Below are 19,305 nucleotides of genomic sequence, written 5' to 3'. Positions count from 1 at the left end.
TTGATGAGAGCCCCGAGTCTGGCCCTGACCCTGGGGCTTTGCTACCCCACTGTATCCCCAGCTGCTTCATCCATGGGTGAAGACAAACATGGGGAGGAAAAAGTACAACGTTTCTAGGTTTGACCTTGAACTCACTTCGTGTTTAGGAACCAACTTGAATTCCACTCACCATTTTTGTATGAATTTTTTATACATTTGTTTTCTAGAATTTTTTTTCTACCCAAAATTGGCAAGAAAACATTCAATTTGCCTGTAATCAATTTTCCCTGTGATTTTTTTTTGTTTTTAAAGTTGCCAGAAATAACTCACAGATGTTTGTGGCATGAACAGAAGTCTCCCTGGCTGGCATGAACCACCACCCACCCCCCTCCTCCATCTTCACTCCTCCTGTTGCCTGTGGGAGGGTGCAGCACCAGCCGCCCCCAGGTATTTCCACCCTCCTGGGTGGCATCTCAGCATTAGTGGCTCCATGTACCTCTAACTGCAGGTGCAATTGTTCCCGTCCCTGCTACATCCTGCAATGCCTCCCTCCTCCCGTGCTGGCACCAACTTTGAGCTAAATCTTCACCAATTCGCTCCCAAATCTTTGTGTGCGCCACCCCTGCACACAGCACAAGCAGCCTCAGGGCTCGTGTGGGTCTGTGTCCCCTTCCCAGGTGGCACTGACATCTCTCCATCTCGGCAGAATTGGGTTTTCACCTGCTGCCCTTCCTTGCTGGGAGACACCAGATCAGAGCTGTGTTTCCAGCCCGAGCACGGGGTACCTGAACCCCACCGCTCTGCCAGCTCCCCAAAACTTCCCCCTATTTCATCCAGCTGTCCTCATGGCACAGGACCAGTGAGCCTGCACGTGCGGACACAAACAGTCTGGAATCGCAGATAGGAGCAAGAAGGTCAGGAAAATGCATGTGTGCTTTATTCATGGATATGTTTGAATATTGACATGTACAGAAGAGATAAGTACAAGTTATACCCCAGTAGTACAGGCAGGCACCAAGTCGCCTCCCCGAGGTGCATGCGTGCACACATGCGCACGCAGCCTTTAGCATCACCCTGCGCCCCACGTGGTTATTGCTCCAGCACTGGCACCCTGCCGCAGTGTCCCCCGCCCTGCTCACGCTCTTGCTTTGACAACGATGAGATGTTTGTACATACACAATATTGCACAGGCTTCCAGAACTGCCAAACCACTGGGAATGGTGCTGAGCAGCAAAAAAAATAGAGTTCGGTGGCTACAGAAAGTCTGGCTGGATCTTTTTTTCTTTTTTCCCTTTTTTTTTTTTTTTATATATATTATTATTATTTTCTCCCATGACTTTTCTTTGTGCTTATGAAAGTCCCCAGGTATGGAGTAATTCCTAAAACAAAATGGTCTCCCTTTCTCTCTCCTGGCTCTCTCAGTCCTTTGCTTTTACAAGCAGCTGCTGTGAATTTGGGGGTTAGTCAAGAGACTTAAAAATGAAGGTCCGTGGTTCACTTCACAGAGTTCAACAGAGATGAAATTTCATCCAAAAAAATGTCTGACTTTTCACAAGGGAAAAGAAATGGCCTGTGCACACAGGTGTTTGCAAGTGGGGAGGAATGTGATCGGGCTTCCTTCCTCCAAAAGGGCTGCTCAAAAGGCATCCTTTTTTTGCAAAGTTTGATTTGTGAGCAGGCTTGGAAGGAGAATTGACATCGAATATTGGCAAAAAGGGGGAAATGATCAGGAAGAAGTCATGCAGGTTTGGGGATTATTATTATTATTTTAAAAAAAAATCGGTGTAATATGGCTGCCCATCCCAACACCCGGCTCTTTACTGCTGGGTGAGGGGCTCATCACTCTGCGCCTCACTCATTCCCTGTTTTGAAGCATCCCCAGAGCACGGGGAACCGCCGGGAGTGCAGGACCTGGCCTGGGACAGTGCCTGAAGAACGCTGTGTCCAACCGCACAGGACGAAGGCTGAGGGTAGGGGGTGCATTTTCAGACCTGTAACCTCAGCTCCTCAGATGCTTTTGAGGTGCTTCAACCAAGAGCACAGGGAGGAACCCCCTCTAGCAGATGCCCGTTTGCACTACCTCACTGCAGTTTGTGCAGGATCCCGGCAGACTGTTGCTGTGGTTTTCGAGCTGCTCATGCAATGCATCTGTGATATGTTCCATGGTAGCTGGCTGTCACCTCCTGCAGCCTCAGGGTACTTTTAGCTGTTGGTCTACCATCCTTCCAAAACTGAGGGCTTGAGAAGGCACTGCAATGGGAATCAAGGATCTTGTTGGCCTGTGATGCTTAGAGACAACTAACATCCTAAGGAGTCTTTAAAGCAAGGTATAAATCCGGGGGAGATGGTGATGTCTTTTACTGAAACTGTTAAAAATCATTTAAGCTAAATCTGCCAGAGAGTGTAAACAGACCATTGGTCCTGCTGTGGGACATGGTAATGGGCCAAGCAACCTCTGGAGGTCTCCTTCATCCCTGCTAGTCTACAGGTAGGATTCTCCATGTCTGTTTTCCACAGCATACCAGTCCTAAGGGAGAGCTGAAGTGGGGTTGCCGGTCACGCTGCCCACATAGAAAAAGTCTGCCTCTGCTGGCTGCCAACCAGAGAAGGAAACAGCAGAGCGGCATTTCAACATCACCGCCAGCAAGTTATGAGACAGAGGCATGGAGCCATGAGAGATTGTGGGAGTGAGTACTCCTGGAAAGCAGCTGACACCTGCATGCTCATCCTACGCAGAGGCTCAGCCCACGTGAGGTGAAAGGCTGACGGAGACAGGCTTGTCAGGGCCAGATGTGTGGAAGAGCTAGATGTGACTACAGGGCTTGAAAGGAAAGCGGCAGCAGAAGGCAATTCACAGCATGACCTCATGATGGGGAGGTAGTTCCTTGCCTTTGGAGGGCTGAGCATCAGGGTTTCATTGCCTCTCTCACCTGTGGCCCAGAGGACATTAGTTTTGTGGAGTCGCAGCTAGGACTTGTGTCACTTGGTGCACAGATGGCTCCGCTGTCTCTCAGAGGACACCAGTGTCCTGGATAAAGGGGAGATGTTCACAGCAACTCAATGCACGGCTACAGCACTTTGAAGGGAGGCAAGGGGCTTTCCTGCCTGTAGTACTACCTCCCTGCCTGCTTTTCTGATCTGGGTGAGCCTCTTGGCAGTGAAGATCTCACCTGCAAATTTCAATTTGGGGTGTGACTTGGCACCCTGCACACAAGACTTGGATCCTGTCATGTTCCTTTGCACCGCCCTGGATTAGGACAACCAGGTGCTACAGCCCCGAGGACCTCGAGGAGCAGAACTTTGGATAGGATGCAGCCAGGAGGATTTCTGTGCATGTCTTACATGTCCACAGGTGTTCAACTGAAAACAAGAATGATTTCATATTGGACCAGAACCCAAGAAAGTTGCTGCAGTTTTTCAGAAGAATCTGAAGCAATAAGCAACAGAAGATGTTCTGCAGGGAATGGGAATAAAAAGCCTTGGACTGCTGCGTCAGCTGCTGCAAAGCCTTCCTGTGGATCCAAAAGGTAAGGAACTAGTAGTGTTCCTTGGAGGAACACAAACCAAGGAATAAATGGGCTGCGGCAAAGCCCAGGCCTAAATACTCAGGAATGTGGAGTTATTCCTGTGCCTCCCATGGTGGTCAGCCTGGGGAAGGATTTATCCTGGGAAACCTTCTCACCCTTCTTTACTATCTTCTTTCTTGGCTTGAGCTAACGAGGGGTTCCACCCCCCAAGAAGGCACTGGGAATCCTCAGCTCGCCTCCTCAAGTGAAGACCCCCAAATGCTCAGGTAGTCCCAGAGACCAGAGAGATGTTTGTCCTCACTCTCCAGCTGGGGCTCTGCTTGCAGCTCGGTAGAATAGGTCGCTTCACCAGCATTTGCTTAAATGATGTCTCAGCTGAGTAGACAGGACTTGGCAGGAGGCAATGCCCTTCACACGCTAACCCAGGCACAAGCGATTGCCTCTGCCAGCTCTTCAGGATGGAGCAATCCACTTCCTACCCATGACACGACTTTTGACCTGGCCTTTCCACAAACTGGCTGGATATTTATGTCCCCAGGGTGGTGGCTAGGAAACCTCTTCTATTCTGTCTCTCCCTAGGAAAACTAAAGAAACCCCCTGACCGAAGACCCTCTGCGTCTCCATGCACAGGTAGCACATGAGGATGAGTTGAATTGGGCTCGCATTGAGTCCTGCCTGTGTGCTCACACATTCATCCTTCATGGAGAAAGGTTAAGCCTGGAGCGGGACAACATTGGCCTCTGGTTGTTTGGATGTAACAAAAAACCACCTACCCCAAACACTTCACGGGACCAGTGAATAGAGCTGCTAGGGTTGGGACATGAAGCCAGCCAGCCATAAACATAACACAACACACGTGTTTCTTCCTGAACACCATCAACACATGACATGTTTCTCTAAAAAGGAGAGGCTGAGGGGTAGGCGACAGCTTGGAGATGCATGCTGGTTGCACACTGGCCATGGTTTCAAGCAGGTGGATAATCCCCGCCAGCCAGTTTGTAGCGTGGTTGCTTGGTTCACACCAGAGGTGCTTCAGGATCCTCTCCTCTGAACAAAACCAACAACCTTCTGACTGGTGTTCTGGTTTCTTCAGTCTGAACCAGGTGGGCTGCCCTTCAGGTCCTGAGCAACCCTGGAGGCAGTCTCAGCTCCACAGCACTTTATGTGTCCTGTCAAGAGCCCCCCAACATGAGTCAGGGCTTCAGGAAACCTCCTGACCACTCATCCATCAAAAGTCTTTCCCCGCTTGTCTGGGGCAGGCAAAAGCATTTCTTTTCAGCTCTCATTTCCTGGCTCAGCTCTCTCCTTCACTTTATCCAAGGTAATTGTCCATGGCTCTGACCCCATCCACAGAGAGCTGGAGAGACAACCACCAAGCTGTGGGGTGGAAAGGTGGCCAGGACCAAGAATGAGCTGGTTGTCAATGATGCTGATTGTATAAAATCAAATAAATTGGCAGACTGATGAGGAGGAGGAAGGGATGCCCACATGCTCACCTCTCCTTCCCATCCCCTCCCTCCTTCCCTCCCTCCCCCAAAAGAGTTACTGTTCTGGTTGTTTTTGTAAAGAAACCAACACAGAGTCTCTGCCTGCCGTGCGCCTGCCCTGCTTCACATCATGAGGAGGCTCAGCACGGCAAGAGCAAGGAGAAGCCACATCTGCAGCGGAGAGGCTGCCCAGTGGGAAGAATCTGCTGGGCTGGAGGTCCCTGATGACAGACGAGTGGAGCCCTGCAGAAGCCTCTCCTCTCCAGCCACCTGCAAGAGAAAGAAGGCAGCATGGGGTGAGCGGTGCGGTCATCCCCCACATTGGTCCCTCTGAGAATTTAGGGCTTGAGGGCTGTGCAGCCTTGCTATGTGTGTGCATGGGCGGAGGAAGCCAGGGTTGGTCTCAGCACCCCAGCAATCTCAGGGGTCAGCCCAGCTCTGTGGGAGATGAGGGTGAAGGTGGGGTTAGCACCATGGAATAAGCAGGGTCACCTCGTGGGCAGAGCACTGGGTGTGCAGCCCACAGGTGTGGACACTGGTTGGAGGTCTTCGTGTGACGTGGCTGCCTGGATGCCCGCTCTGGTCAATGGAGATCCACTGCTGGCCAGCAGCTCAACCTGGTGGCCTCTTCAGGCAGAGATGTCCCCTGGGTATTGAATACATCTCCATGGGGCTGGTAGACATTTCACCAAGCAGTGGCTGGGAGCCAAGTGGCTTACTTCAAAATCCAGTGCATGTGTTTGTGTGACTGACTCCCACTCTGGGTGCCTATCCCTTGCAGACAACTGCACCCTTCTCCTTTTCTGTAAGGGGACATCTGTGGTCAAAAACTTGCTTTACTAGAGACCTTTATTCGCATTAGCTGATAACTGAGATAATTTAAAGCCAACTGCTATGAAGATGGCAAGCAGGTGGACTGAGTCCATTGTAGCTTTCCTCCTCAAGTCCAGGGGCACCAAACTCCTTGAACAGGCTCTGGATTTGAAGTTGAGCCCAAAGTGAAGACCCAGCTCCCCGGTTTCTCTTGCAGGGTCAGCAGGGACCATGCTCCAGCAGCACTCACACCTCAGCAGAGGAATATGCTGCTGCCATGCGGAGGCTGGCGATGTGGTACAACCACCCCTTCCTGCAGTTGCTTTCTCCAGCTTCCCGCTTGTTGGTGGCCACAGCAGTTGGCTACCTGGGCTGGACTGTCAGTTGTAAGGGAGGTTCACAGCTTCACCACCACTTATAAAGTTCTCAGTGCAAGGTCAGGACTTCAGGCCACCACTAAGGTCTGGGGAACACCAGCTAGAAGCAAACCCTCCAGGTCTCCTGGGTGCAAAGTTTATGGCCCAATGAAAGTGTGCCTGTGCTCTGTGTGGCCACCAATGCCCTGAAAAGCAGCAAGGGAAGCTGAGGCCACATGTCTGTGCCTCCCAACCTGCTGCTCTGTGAAAAGAGAGCAGAGTGAGATGAGTTGGGTGTTTTCCCAGCCGAAGAAACAGGAAAGAGGCTTAAAAAAAAAAAAAAGAAAAAAAAAGAAAAAAAAAAAGAGGATGTGCATGAAAGCTCTCTGAAGGCTTCAACTAACCCAGTGAAAAGCCCATGCTCAGTCCTTGGAATCTACTTAACTGACAGCTTTTGTTACCTGACCATCGAGCAAATCAGGGTCACTGTTAATTATTCAGTAGTAAAATAATCCAGTCTGAAAATTACTCTGGTGGTTGGCAAATCAAGGTCATTTCTTTTTATTTAGAAATAAAATATTTAATGCCTAGTACTTCCATCATCAGTAAATTAATCTGTTATTTGTTTTAAAATAACTTTAATATTATTTTGATACTAAATTTGCTGATGACTAGAACCTTTGACCTGAAATTTTCCCATGCTTAGCAAGCCTTAGTCAGTCAAACCTCTGCATTATGACCTCCAGGATCCTCATCTAAGAGGGGAGGAACCTGTGCCCCAGGCAGCTGAAATGCTTGTTGGAAGCTGTGCAGTTGCCCTGCAGGAGGGTGAGGAGCCAAACCAGTGGTCCTGGCTCCTCTTCTACACTCCTGAAAAGCCCATGGATTTTCCATGGCTTCTAAAAAAACCTGTATCTCTCTCTAGCACCCATGAAAGAAAAGAGAAAGTGACCAACAAGCAGGAGGGCAGAGCTGGGGGATGTAGCCCTGTGCTTGATGTTGGGGACAGTTATGTCAGGGCATGAAGAGGGTGAATCAGGAACTCCAGGAGCTGGAAGGAAGGTTGGATGTCTGCACGTAGCTGAAGTGACACAGATGGAAGAGCGAGCTAGGTGAGGAGGGAGCAGAGGAGGTATAGACATGGCCAAGCATCTTTTAGGGCCAGGTCAGCCCTCTCCTACCTTGGTGGGCTGGAGGTGCTCAAAGATGTTCTCTCTGAGGGTTGCCACAGCTCTGTTGGCATTTCGCTCCTGCTTGTACATCTGTGTGGTGGGGGGGATGGATGGGGACACAGCCGCATTTAGGTAGGTCCCATTGCCAAAGGCCAGAATGGCATTTCCTTTTTGTGGGAAAGATGGAAAAAAGTGTTGTCAGGGCAATGTTTCCAAGGGAAAGCACACACATCCCCTTCTCCAGGCTAGTGGGACTACATCACTCAGATGTGTCTGAGGGTCTTCAGAGCTCCTTTGCTGGAAGCACAGGGAGCCGGACACCTACAGGCTCTTGAGGACCAGGGCATCTTCATACCCTCATTCACAAGAAGCCTCACTAGCTTGTGGGTGATGCTGCCGGAGCACCGATGTGCCAGGCGATACTTACGGAGACAGATATTGTTGGTGAAGAGATGCAGAAAGCTCTCACACTCTTCCTGCCGGTTGCCGCTGGCATTGCACGTGCACCAGGGAGCTATGCTGGACGTTGAGTTGTCAATGTAGTTGGGTGTGATGGGGCTACCTGCCAGGAAGGATGGAGAAGTGTTACCACCAGGCTGGTACTTCGAGGGATGATTATTTCCCTCCTTGCTGCTCTCTTGGCTTGCTCTGCTTATAGCCTCAGCTGAGCCCCTCCATGATGGCAGCACAAGAAAACGCCTCAAGTGCTGGTGTCACCAGTCTGCTTTGCTCCCAGGGAGGAGGAAAGAGGCAGCCACAACCCTTTTGTTCACCACACAACCAACAAAGCCTTCAGACAATTAAAATGTGTTATTAGTTCACGGAATGGGCAGCTCCTTGGAACTCAGGTTCCCTAATAACATTAAAAAACTGCATGTGAACGTGCATAAGGGTTCCACATTGTCACTGAAAAAAGCCAAACAATCTCTAGAACAGTCACGGACAACAAAGGAAGGATTAAATCAGAATGAAATCTTGATCCAAATAGCTGTCCGTCTATCCCATCCATCAGGATGGACCAAGTCCAACAGCCATTGGTGCTTCTCTGTATGCATTTGAAGTAACTGCTGCCAGCTGGGTCTCTGCAGCATCTGACAACCCAAGCTGACATCCTCTGAAGTCAGCAAGGTGGCAGTGGGTGGCAATTTCCAGTAGCATCACTGCTGATGGCATCAGGGACAGGGCAGATAGATGGGCCATCCCAGGGTATTTTCCCCTGAAAGATGTTTCCCACCCAGAGGAGGATTTCCTACCCAAAGAGTGGGAGAGACCAGCCAAAGGACGCACCTATGATCCCTGTGTAGGCCAGCAGACAGGCAGCATAGCTGTCCCTCCGGCAGCCGCTGGCAGCCTGCAGGGACGGCTGGCAATTGAACTGGAACTCTGCATAGCGCGACCTGATGAAGTGAAAGCACAAAATGGGACAGGTTAGCACAGATATTCAGGGCAAAAAGGGACATAACAGCACACTGGTGGTGTTTGCAGAAGGGAACACATTGGCAAAATCCTTTGCTGCTGCAGGTGCTGCTAAACCAGCTTAAATGGATGTCATCGCATACTCTCCTGCCCTGCCCCCTCCCCAATGAACCCCGGAGCAAGTTTTATCACTCTGAGATGAGACAGAAATAGGGGCTGCAGATGATGTTTTACATACCTCCTCTGGGAGCGCGAGAAAGGTCCAGTCTTGGAAAAAAATGTTTTTCTTGTGTGTGAAGCTGGTTTTCAAGGGAAGAGCTGTTGCAGGCAGTGAGGGGATTCATTCTGTATTGCCATTATCCATCTCTTAGGTAATAACTCCCTTTAGAGACTTAAGCCTTCATTTTTAGGCTGATTTGCTGAAAGAGAGAGTCACTCTGGTCCAGTTTCTCTCTCTTCAAAGACTATGTTCTAGATGTAGCTAAGGCCATCCTCAGATTAAGGAAAATGCCCAAAGCCTTAGATGTGAAATGCTTTACCCACCATTAGGGATGCTGCTGTCACAGCACCATCAAAACCAGCCGGCTGCAACAAGGCTTTTACCATCCCATACCAGGTTAACTTCAATCAGTAGTTCCCGTGCCTTGCCCCAGCACGGCCACCAATTCCCACAACGTTTCAAAAGGTTCATCTACTGTCCGTGCTGTTTCTTCATCCTCTTCAGGCCAGTCCACCCTGCTTCTTGTCTCTGCTGTATCCCTTCTCTGGGCTCCTCTTCTTCCAGCCTCTCCTCATCCAGGCCCCCTACTTCTCCCAGGGCCTCTCCTTGTCTCTCTTACACACAGGGCATTCTCTCTTTCCTCCCTCTACTTCTTCTAGGTCTCTTTTCATCCAATACTTCTCTTCCATACCCCTTAGAGCTATTTAACTACTTTGCAGGAACCAACCACAGCTGCACGTTACCCACGTCAGCCAACCCACTGCCCCTGAAGCAAGCCCACAGCTGTATATCATCGACGTTAATTCTTCTATAATCCCTCTGCATGCTGCTACATCCTTTTCTGCAGGCACCCATTCCCAGGAGAAAGTTGGACTCTTTGGAGTCTGTGGAGCAAGAAGCATATGCCATACAGCTCCGACTACAGACCACTGTGCCTCAGTTTTCACTTCACCTAGGTCAAAGCGCCAAACCACTTAGCACAAAGCAGCTTTGAGTCACACACCGGGCTTGCTGGGACTGTTCGGGCCACGCAGGGAAGGAGGTGCATCGTTCAGACTGATTGCTCTTTGCTTGTGGTTCTCCAGCTGGCTTGGTTGGATAAACTCTAAATCATGCTGTTAAACAGATATTTGCCATCTAATTCCTTAGGGATGAGTCTGTTGCTGGCACACGGGCATCTGGTGGTGTTTGGACATTGTGGGATATCTAAGACATCCACATGGGGTTTTCAGGTAGGGCATAGGAACTTCTGGAAGTCCAGATCCATCTAAACAGGCATCCCGTGGCCAGGTGAGAAGGCATCTCACATGGCATTTGAACTGCTTAGGAAATTCAAGTGAGCACTAACACTGGCAACGCTTGAAGGCAGGGCCCTTTAGATGACAACCTGCAGTGTCTGAACCCTGGGCTGAGAACCTCAAATGTTTGCCCTGCATGGGCAATCTCAGAAAAACTGAGCATGTTGCTCCTCCCAGACAGCCCCTCTCTTCCAGACAATTTGTCGGCACTCCTGGTCAGTCAGCACTCTGACTTGCACCTTCCTGCCCACGTCTCTCCTCCTCTCCAATCTTCTCCTTCTCTTCTTTGTTCCCAGGTTTTCCCCATACCAACCCCTTTCTCCTGTGCCACAGCCAGGCAAACTCTTGCCCAAATTTTTGCTGCATGATTTAGGGGAGGGAGGTACTGATTGCAGGCTTTGTATTACTCAAATATTTTGTATTATTCAAATTAGTAAAGCCCACCCCTCCAAGCTGGGACATTCTAGGGATTACAGCTGTGATGAAGCTACAGGAGGACTAAGCAGTGCAGGCAGGGTGAGCCCTGGAGCATTTCACTTAATTTCTTGAAAGTGTCATGATTTGTTTCTGGCTCTTCTTGTGGTTTCTGCACCGCTAGCTTTGACCAGGTCACACATCAACCCCTTGCTCCCACCATGTCTCTAGGGGATGTTTTATATTATATATTCAGAGACCAAGGAACCAGATAATTAACAGCTGTGCTGCTTGCAGGAAATGGTTTCCAGCCTCCTGGGAAGAAACACTCTCCCCTTTGAACCTCCTCTTCCCTGCTGGGCCCACTTGTCTTCTTAGGGAGAGGGCAGTACCTGTCCATTTCTCATTCCCTGAGCACCTGGGGGAAATCTGAGCAAGAGCTGGTGTGCCTCGGGGCCTTTGCATCTCAGATGTCTGGCTCAGTTGCTCGCTTCATCCATGTTTCTGGGATGCAGAGGGGTGAAGGTGTTAGTACCGGTCCATCCTTCTAAGAAGATCCTACTGCTCTCGCCTCTCTTTGTGAAAAGACAGAATTTTTTAATGGTAATTTCAAGATGACATGCAGGTAGGGGATGGCTGTTGGAAGTTCAGCTCAGGAAGTCCCAAAGCCCACAACAATTAGAGACTGGGACAGTACCGGGAAATGTGTCCTATGCTTGCTTTTGTGCTGTTCTCCAGCTGTCAGCTTGTGGCCGAAGCTGCACACAGGACATTGGGCTGAGACCACTAGGTTTGGTGCAGTCTGGCTGCTCTTACAGGCTTACATCTCATACCGACAAATGGACTCCACTCCTGAGAGCTGCATGTGGATTAACCTTCCAGAATAGCAAAAGACTTTCTGAGAAATAGAAGGGTGACAATAGTACAGCTGAGGGAAAACCACTTAAGGGGTATGCCTGTGAGTGTGCACATGGGGATGGGTCTGTGCGCATGTGCATGCATGGGGCTTTAATGGAAACAGAGGAGCAAACCGCCCTGGCCCCATACTATTGGGGTCGATCTCAAGTGACAACCATGACTCTGAGACTCCTACTGAACTCACCAGAACATCCAGCCTTGCAGCAGAAGGGTATATAATTTTTTGTATGTAATTAATTTTTCTAAAAAAAAACAGAAAAAAAAAAAAGGAAGCCATGGTTTTAAGGTATGTACAAGTGCCTGTGACTGTTAGGATGGCTTGGTTTCTGCTGTAGGATGCTCTGGGTTAGGGAAGATAGACAGTGAGGAGACAGTGGCTGCAAGCATCCCACACCACATCCCTACTTAGTTTGCACCTTCCTGGAACTATTTCCATAGCAAATCTTTCTTTAGGACTAAAGCAAAAAACCCACAGAAAAGGTCTAAAAAACTCCAGCGCAAACATATCAGATCTTCTCCTGTCTGTTAATGCCTTCTGTATAGAGTATGGGACAAGGACACGGGTGATGGGAAGGAGTTCAGGCAATGGCCTGATGTGGTGAGATAGGTGCCTCCAGACAGGATACTTCACATGAGTGCATTGGCTTTGGACTTCAGGCTGTCACCAGTGGTGAACCCCTAGGCTTGGCCAAGGGACATCTCTTCATGTTGGCCACCCCGGTGCGCAAACATTACCTGCAGACGTAGTTTTCCCGGCAGGAGTCCAGAGGCGCCAGGCAGTTGGGCTTCTCCTTGGACTCGTAGGAGCAGGCAGGAACGATGGTCTGCCGCCGGCGTTCGGCACAGGCTGTGTCATCGCAGGGGCAGAAGAGCAGCTCATGGGTGTACTCTGGCGGCACACGGTCGAAGAACTTGCGCAGAGCCTTGTGGCACTTGGAGCGGTTGCAGGTGTCGGCCCGGGCCAGGCGTCGGATGCAGAAGGAGACGTACTCCGTCCGCAGCCGCTGGCACATCTCGTCCACGTTGCAAGCTTTAGCGGCATCCAGGCACCGGTTCACCTGGGTCACCTCGTTCTCGGACCCTGTGGGGTGGTGGAAGCTGGTGATGGGGTTTTGCACTGACCTCCCCACCAGCAGCAGCACTTTATGCCAGGTCCTTCATCCCCATCCTGCTCCCATCCATGGCCACCTCGGTGAGACCACCACCTGCTCTGGGAAGGCAGTGGCCAGGGTGAAGGCCACATTTGCTCTCTGTGTCCTGAAAGGACCAAATCTGCTTTCCCTACTCACCTTTCCCGAGAGGTGCCATGGCCACACAACAAATCTCACACCCCAGAGCCTGCTCCATCGAGCTCCTATGTTTAACAAAATGAAGCTTTGCTCTACCCTGGGCATCTCGTAACACTTTACCTATGTGAATTAACCAACTTGAGGCCTGGGAAGACTGTAACCATTAGAATGGCCCTGACTGGATCCACCGGTGTGATGGGACCTCTTCTAATGGACCTTCTTTTTCCAAAATATGGCTCAAGATCAAGCACTGAGTCGGTGGCAAAGCTGGATCTCCTGCTCTGTGGGCAGTCTGCACTAGCCCTTGCACCCCAAACTTTCTGCCCGGTGCAACAAGTTTCCGCAGACCTCCGGAGAGTCAAGTCTGGCTTTGGCAGCAGCTGTGCTGCATTCATCCCAGGACCTTGCCAGCTAAGTGAGAGTTGTTTGAGGCTCAGAGCACCACAACAGTGCTCTGACTTCTCCCATCCAGCCCAGCACTGCCCAGGTCCCAAGCAGCAACAGCACCTTCACAGGATGGGGATCAGAGCTACCGTCCAACCTGATGCCCCTGGGACCTTGATGCTGCCCACATGTGAGCTCATGAGGGTCTCTCCTCACACACTTTGCAAGGTTACCCCTTTGCTGGCTTCAGCTAAATTGCTCTGCATTTCCACCCTTTTAAACAAGAGGAGAAAGAAAGTCCCAAATCAGCAGTTGGGGTGGGAGAGCAGGGGTGTGCTGGGGGGGTGCAGGGAAGGTGGAGGAAAACCTGCAGCAGGAGGAACAATCAGGAAAATAAAGCAAAAACCGCAGTGAGGGATGAGAAACACACTGCTTCGGTGGGCAAATAGAGGTCTCAGGAGTTTGCATGCCAATGTTCTTCTGTGCAAATGTGGGGAATAGGTAAGAGGGAAAGGTATTTGTCTAACACTGGTTTTAGAGCTCCTTCAGAGATGGATGGGGCTTTGTTTTATAGAAGGGGGAAATGCTACAGAGTCCCTGGTGGGAGTCGGTCAAGACTTTAGGCTCTGTCTGATCGGACTGATGAGGGTATGTCAAGCATGAGAGAGAAAATGAATCTGGAACCATTTTTCACTTCTCTGAATTAAGCCCATGACCTGAAGCACACTAGAAAGACTTTCTCCCCAGCAGAGAAGGATTTTTTCACAGAGGAAAAATCCCCAGAATGATAAATTTCCAACGTAGAGTCAAGCCCTGTCTTTGGCTTGGAGTTAAAACCAACCAGTCACTGCTGACAAGTGTTAAAACATTGACAAGCTCTCTGAGCACTTCAGAACTGGCTGCCCCCCTTCATTTCCACTGACATTATCAGATGCTCCTTGTCCGAGCATTTATTTTTCCTTTCTTGTTGTCCTCACTGCTTACAGTGAGCTGCAAGTCAAATTCCCAGTATTACAGTTATTTTATGACGGGTGAAATGTTTGCTTGGTGTGTTCCCACCACGTAGCTACTTCCCTTTAAAAATGCCCAGAGATGAATATTGTTAGAGCATCATTTTACACTGGGGAGCTGTCAAGCAAAGGTGTAGGAAACAGTTACTTGGAAGAGTTTCATTACCCATTCAGTTAATGAATCACAGGGAACACACCAGCTTTTCTCCTCTTCCCACACAACAACAGAGGATGTGCTTTTTTAAATCACCACGACAATTAGAGTGGAGGGACATAATTCCCTTTGTAAAGTTTTAATGGTGGCCATATATTGTTTATGTAAAAGTGGGCTCTGACTTGGCATACGGTCATGGGGATGTCTTATGTTTCAACAAGTTCTTGGAAATTTTATTTTTTTATATATATTTGAAATGCTTTTTTTGGCAATGCTACCTGTATGATCCTAGGCACTGGACAGGTACAGGGCGGCAGGTTGTAAGTTATGTTATAGAAAGTGTCGATGAGTATAAATAGGGCGAAAAAGGTTAAACCAAGAAAATTAATGTCCCTAGGTGGATGCTGAGTCCTTTGGTACATATCTCTGCTGCTCTGGATCCATTTGCTTTGCTGCCCAACTGTTTTCAGTCTGCTTTAAAAACCTGACAATGTCTTAATCATGCATAAAAATTCCATGCCCCCCCAGGTCTTTGCCGTGCTCTGTAGAGCCCTGTAGGACTCAGCAAAAGGGGGAAAAACTCCAGTAAAGAAGGCCACAACCCAGCAACAGCTTTGTGCATGCTTCACTTTCCATGCTCAAATCAGTCAAGTGGAGTCAGTAAGGTGTGAGGTCAAGGAGCACCTGCTTCCCCTCACTGTTGAGACTGTCAAGGACTGATGGGTTAATTTGCCTCTGGACATTTTCACCTAACAAGCGCCTCGCCATTGAGGCAGCTGCAGACGTCCATCAGCTGCAGGGACTTGCTGCTCCTCACTCACCTGGGTGCACTCCAGCTGTGGATGCCACCCCAGAGTCAGGTGCCCATTTGGGAAGTGCTGCAACAGGACTGCTGTTTTGGAACATCTGCCAGAGACTCACACATTACCTGCTTTCAGACAGGTAGTTTGCTAACAAAAATCACAGTCAGTAAACCTTCCCCATGGCTGTGGTGCACAAGCAGAGTTGAAGGCTGGTTGTGACGGCAGCTGTGATGTTGGTGATGGATGGCTTAATAGCTACCGCACTGACCTTTCAACTGCTGAGCTGGAGGTTCATGCCCACAAGGGGGTTAAAAGGTGTCGGGCAGCTCTGCTCATGTTATTAAGTGGATTACATGATGCAGAGCAGAACATGGGTCTGAGTCCTGCGCTTGCCCACAGGGACTAAAGGGGTTAAAGGCTGTGGCTGGGATCAACCTGTAGGTCGAGTTATTGGCCTTTTTGCCTGCACAGTTTGACCCTGTGAATCATGTAGAAGAACCTTCTCATACCTAATGATACCCCAGCAGCCCCTGCTCGGCAGGGTGTCTGCATGGCACAGGTCATCCACCTGCTATGGAGAAGAATCAGCCCACCCATGATGGCTCGTTGGGAGAGGTCTTCATACCACAGCCCTCAGTGCCAACCCTTCATAGCATGGACATGAAAAAGCCAAAGGACAAAAATCACAAGTGCTTCTTACTAGGACATGTAGCAGTTTAGCACAGGAATCATAAGCGGCCCCTTGGGAAAATGCTTGCTAGACATGAAACATGCAATGCTTTGTGAAGAAATTCCAGGAGAGCAGAGAACACTGCCCTGTCTGTAGTGCTTGGGCCCACAGCCAGTTGCCCCCCAGTTTGAACCAGTAAGAGCATCTTCCTACCCACCTACCTGCGGTGATGGATGCCAGCCGGACGTAATCAAAGCCCCTGATGAACGGCTCGTAAGGGGAACTCTCCAGTACATTCATGCCTGGGGTGAAAAGAGAAGTTGGTGAGAAGGCAGATGAGCCTCCTGAGGGATGACTGAGATGTACAAGGTTCAACAGCTGCAGTGCAGGTTTGCTTGGTGTGTCCAAGGGGATATGTGCTCCAAAAGTCGTAAGTAAATGAATACTCAGAGTCACGGGAACTGATGTGTGGCCATACCCTTAAAGAAGGGGATAGGATGTAACTGGCTTTAAAAAATATACCACAGCTTTGGAGTCAGACAGGCTCTCGGGGAAGTGGTGAGTTGCCACCCTCTACAGTTCAAGTCTTGAGCCCCTCTACAGGGTTTGCCACGGAGGACACCGGGCTGTAGCGCAGGCTCTTGCTCGTGGGCAGAGTTCAAACCACCGGCTCCCTACATACATGGGGTTTCCATTACCGTTCTTGCTATTTCCTACATGTGCCTCCCTGGGTCAATGGCCATCGCTCCCTCCTAGGATGCAGCCAGGGCTGTGCACAGGGTTGTGTGTGTGGCAACACATGCCTTCGTATTTATTAACACCTCTCCCTTTCTCCTTGCCAGCAGCTCTTTCTTACTTGGCATAGAGCTAATGATCCACAGCTCCCACAGAAACTTCCCTTCTTCATTTTTAACTTGCTGGGAAGCTAATTTTATTCAATCGGTGCTTCCCTTTCATCCGCTCAATGGTCTGTAATGCCCCGTCATCCTGATGGATACCACAGAATATTATTGAAGCAAACAGCTCAGTATCATTTTTTTTTTTTATTAGACGTTTAGATGGATATGGACAGCAGCAGCAGATGTACTGGCTGGGATAAAAGGACTATCAAACCTCATGCTCTGGGCATATGCTGATCACCAGCTGCGGTCAGGAAGAAATGGCTCCCAGGGCACATAGCCCTGTGCAATTACCACAGGTGCATTACAAGGCAGCTTTACACCTTCATTGAAATATCTTGCATCGTTACTGACTGGAGAGGGGCCCATTTGTATGTTCCAGCGTAGCAGTTTTATGTCCTGATGATATAGCACCTTATCAGAGAATTGTTATCGGGTTGTCATCATGTTATTGTGTCTCCAAATGGGAAGGTGGCTAAACACAGGCACGCTCAAGAGAAGCTGAGTAAATAGCATGCTTTGTAAATTCCCTGAGCACACGCTTCCACAATTGATTTTATAAGAGGGCTTCTAGGAAGCTTTTTACAGCCTCCTGGGTATGTATAACTGAGAGACAAAGCTGTACACAGACCATGTGGATTGGCTTCCTTTCTCAGTCAATTAAACATGTGTGAGGACTCTGAAACATGTGACTGTTATGAAGTATGTTTCCCTGGGGAAATTAAGGCAAGGAAATCAAAGGTTTGGGAGTGTGAATATGCATTGGAAGTGAACCCAGTGCTTGAAAAGAATGTGGGGCTCAGGACATGACAGCAGAGGAGAAGTAGGGCAGAGTCTTGGCAGGCTGCGGTAACAACCCTCTCACAGTCATCCCAAGACAGAGATCCCAAGCCTCTGGGTAGGAAGGCCATCCAGCATCCATCTCCCACTCTGTATGAGGAGACTCACTCCTGCCTGGCCCCTGCCTGCTCCCAGCACTCCCTACCATCCTTTCACTGCTCTTCCAGCAGTGGTCCCGCAGCTGGAAGTCCTTTTGACACCACTGTGCTGCCCAGCCACATCACAGATGAACTGTGTCCAGAGCTTCAGGCCACAAAGGTCGGCAGGGAAGGAGCTGCGATGCAGCCTGCTGAGATGAACGGAGAGGCTGGATTGCCACCTCTTCCCCGGGCTTCACTTCAATGCAGACAGAGCCACCCAGCACATAATTATGGGAAAGATCGGATCCTGGAGGGTGCTGAGGTCTCTTATTTCCCCAGTCAGTTCATAGTACCATACTCCACATCCTGCCAGCTGTGGCACCTGAAAGCTTTCCGGGAACTTGATCAAGCAGTTCCCATTCTGGCAAGCCCATGCATTACAGTCTCCATCCTCATTGTTTTGCTTGGCCTTTTGGCCTGTATTATCACCCCTGCACTTTTCCTTTCAGCTTTCAGCCAGCAATGTTTTATTAATCTATTTTGCAGCCCATGGCTGGAAGGTTCTGTTTTATTCCCCATTTTAATTTTCATGGTGCATAAAATACTCACCAGCCTGACAAGGAAGAGTTATGGCCACTGAGGCGCACTTTTATGATGACTCTTAAAAAACGTCAAAATCCAAACTTACAAAATACTGGCTCTGGGAACACTTTCAATTCCAACTTGATGTCACCAGCCCCAAATCTTCGCTAACCCAAAGACACTGGTGCATTTGGAAACCTCCAGGAGAGTGATTTTTTAAGTTCATGCTGTTTTTTCCTTAATGCCCAAGCTTTGTGTAGTATTTCTGTAAAATCCATGGCTTTCATGGGCTTGGCTAGCGTACTTAGATGCCAAACATACTATGCATTTCCCCAGCAAAAGATCTCAAGGTATACTGAGAACATCATAAAAAAGAGGCCAGGTTAAAAAAAGAGAAGGAACGATATGTTTCAGGTTTTCAAGGTTGCTTTCCCTAAAATGTCATTAGCATGGGGATTAGTAGGTCTTGAGAGGGAACGGGATACTATTAGGGGTGACCTTTTTTGCAGTCACTCTGGTGCTGAGGAGCTCTGCAGAAAACCCCAGCAGTAATTCCCTTTTAGGCAGATCATCAGAAATGGGTGCCCTGCCTGACTGACCTTCCATCAACGTGTGGTGGATGCTCCAGTAGACACTCAAGCAGTGCTTCTCCTTTTTCATGCCTCGCTTGCACTTGCAGCCGTAGAGCTGGCTGGAGAGCAGGGCTGTCACAGTGCTCCGGCACTGGTTCTTGGCGTCAGGGCCCAGCTTGTTGGCTCCGTTGCCTGCGATGCATTGCCGGAGGGTCCTGAATTTGGCACTGCAGATGGGGTCATTGGTACAGGACTCGCCTGCTTGAAGGCAGTCCCTGCTTGAGCTGACAGCTTCCGCCATACCTTCTGCAAGAAAACCAGAGAAGTGGTGTGAGGGTGACAGAGCAACCCCAGGTGGGAAATGAATTGTGTTTCCCATGAGCTGGAACAGGCTGGGATGTCCATCTTCGCATGCAGATGGA

At 49.6% G+C, this 19,305-nt stretch overlaps 1 protein-coding gene across 1 annotated transcript in view; it reads right to left on the bottom strand.

The window, feature by feature from the left end:
- Nucleotides 1–894: 894 nt before the first annotated feature.
- GFRA4 (GDNF family receptor alpha 4) overlaps nucleotides 895–19,305 on the bottom strand; it is a 76,130-nt gene continuing 57,719 nt past the window's right edge. Inside the window, exons 2-8 of the mRNA XM_055724384.1 lie at nucleotides 18,911–19,189; nucleotides 16,132–16,212; nucleotides 12,336–12,681; nucleotides 8,622–8,731; nucleotides 7,762–7,896; nucleotides 7,344–7,501; nucleotides 895–5,263 (exon numbers count right to left, since the gene is read on the bottom strand). Of these exons, the coding sequence (XP_055580359.1) occupies nucleotides 5,117–5,263; nucleotides 7,344–7,501; nucleotides 7,762–7,896; nucleotides 8,622–8,731; nucleotides 12,336–12,681; nucleotides 16,132–16,212; nucleotides 18,911–19,189 (1,256 nt within the window). The 3' untranslated portion in view covers nucleotides 895–5,116. The remainder of the gene's footprint in view (nucleotides 5,264–7,343; nucleotides 7,502–7,761; nucleotides 7,897–8,621; nucleotides 8,732–12,335; nucleotides 12,682–16,131; nucleotides 16,213–18,910; nucleotides 19,190–19,305) is intronic.

Source organism: Falco cherrug, chromosome 1 (genome assembly GCF_023634085.1).
Source record: "Falco cherrug isolate bFalChe1 chromosome 1, bFalChe1.pri, whole genome shotgun sequence".
Lineage (NCBI taxonomy): Eukaryota > Metazoa > Chordata > Aves > Falconiformes > Falconidae > Falco > Falco cherrug.
Note: the sequence above shows the minus strand (reverse complement) of the source record. Positions and strands in the feature narration are given on the sequence as shown.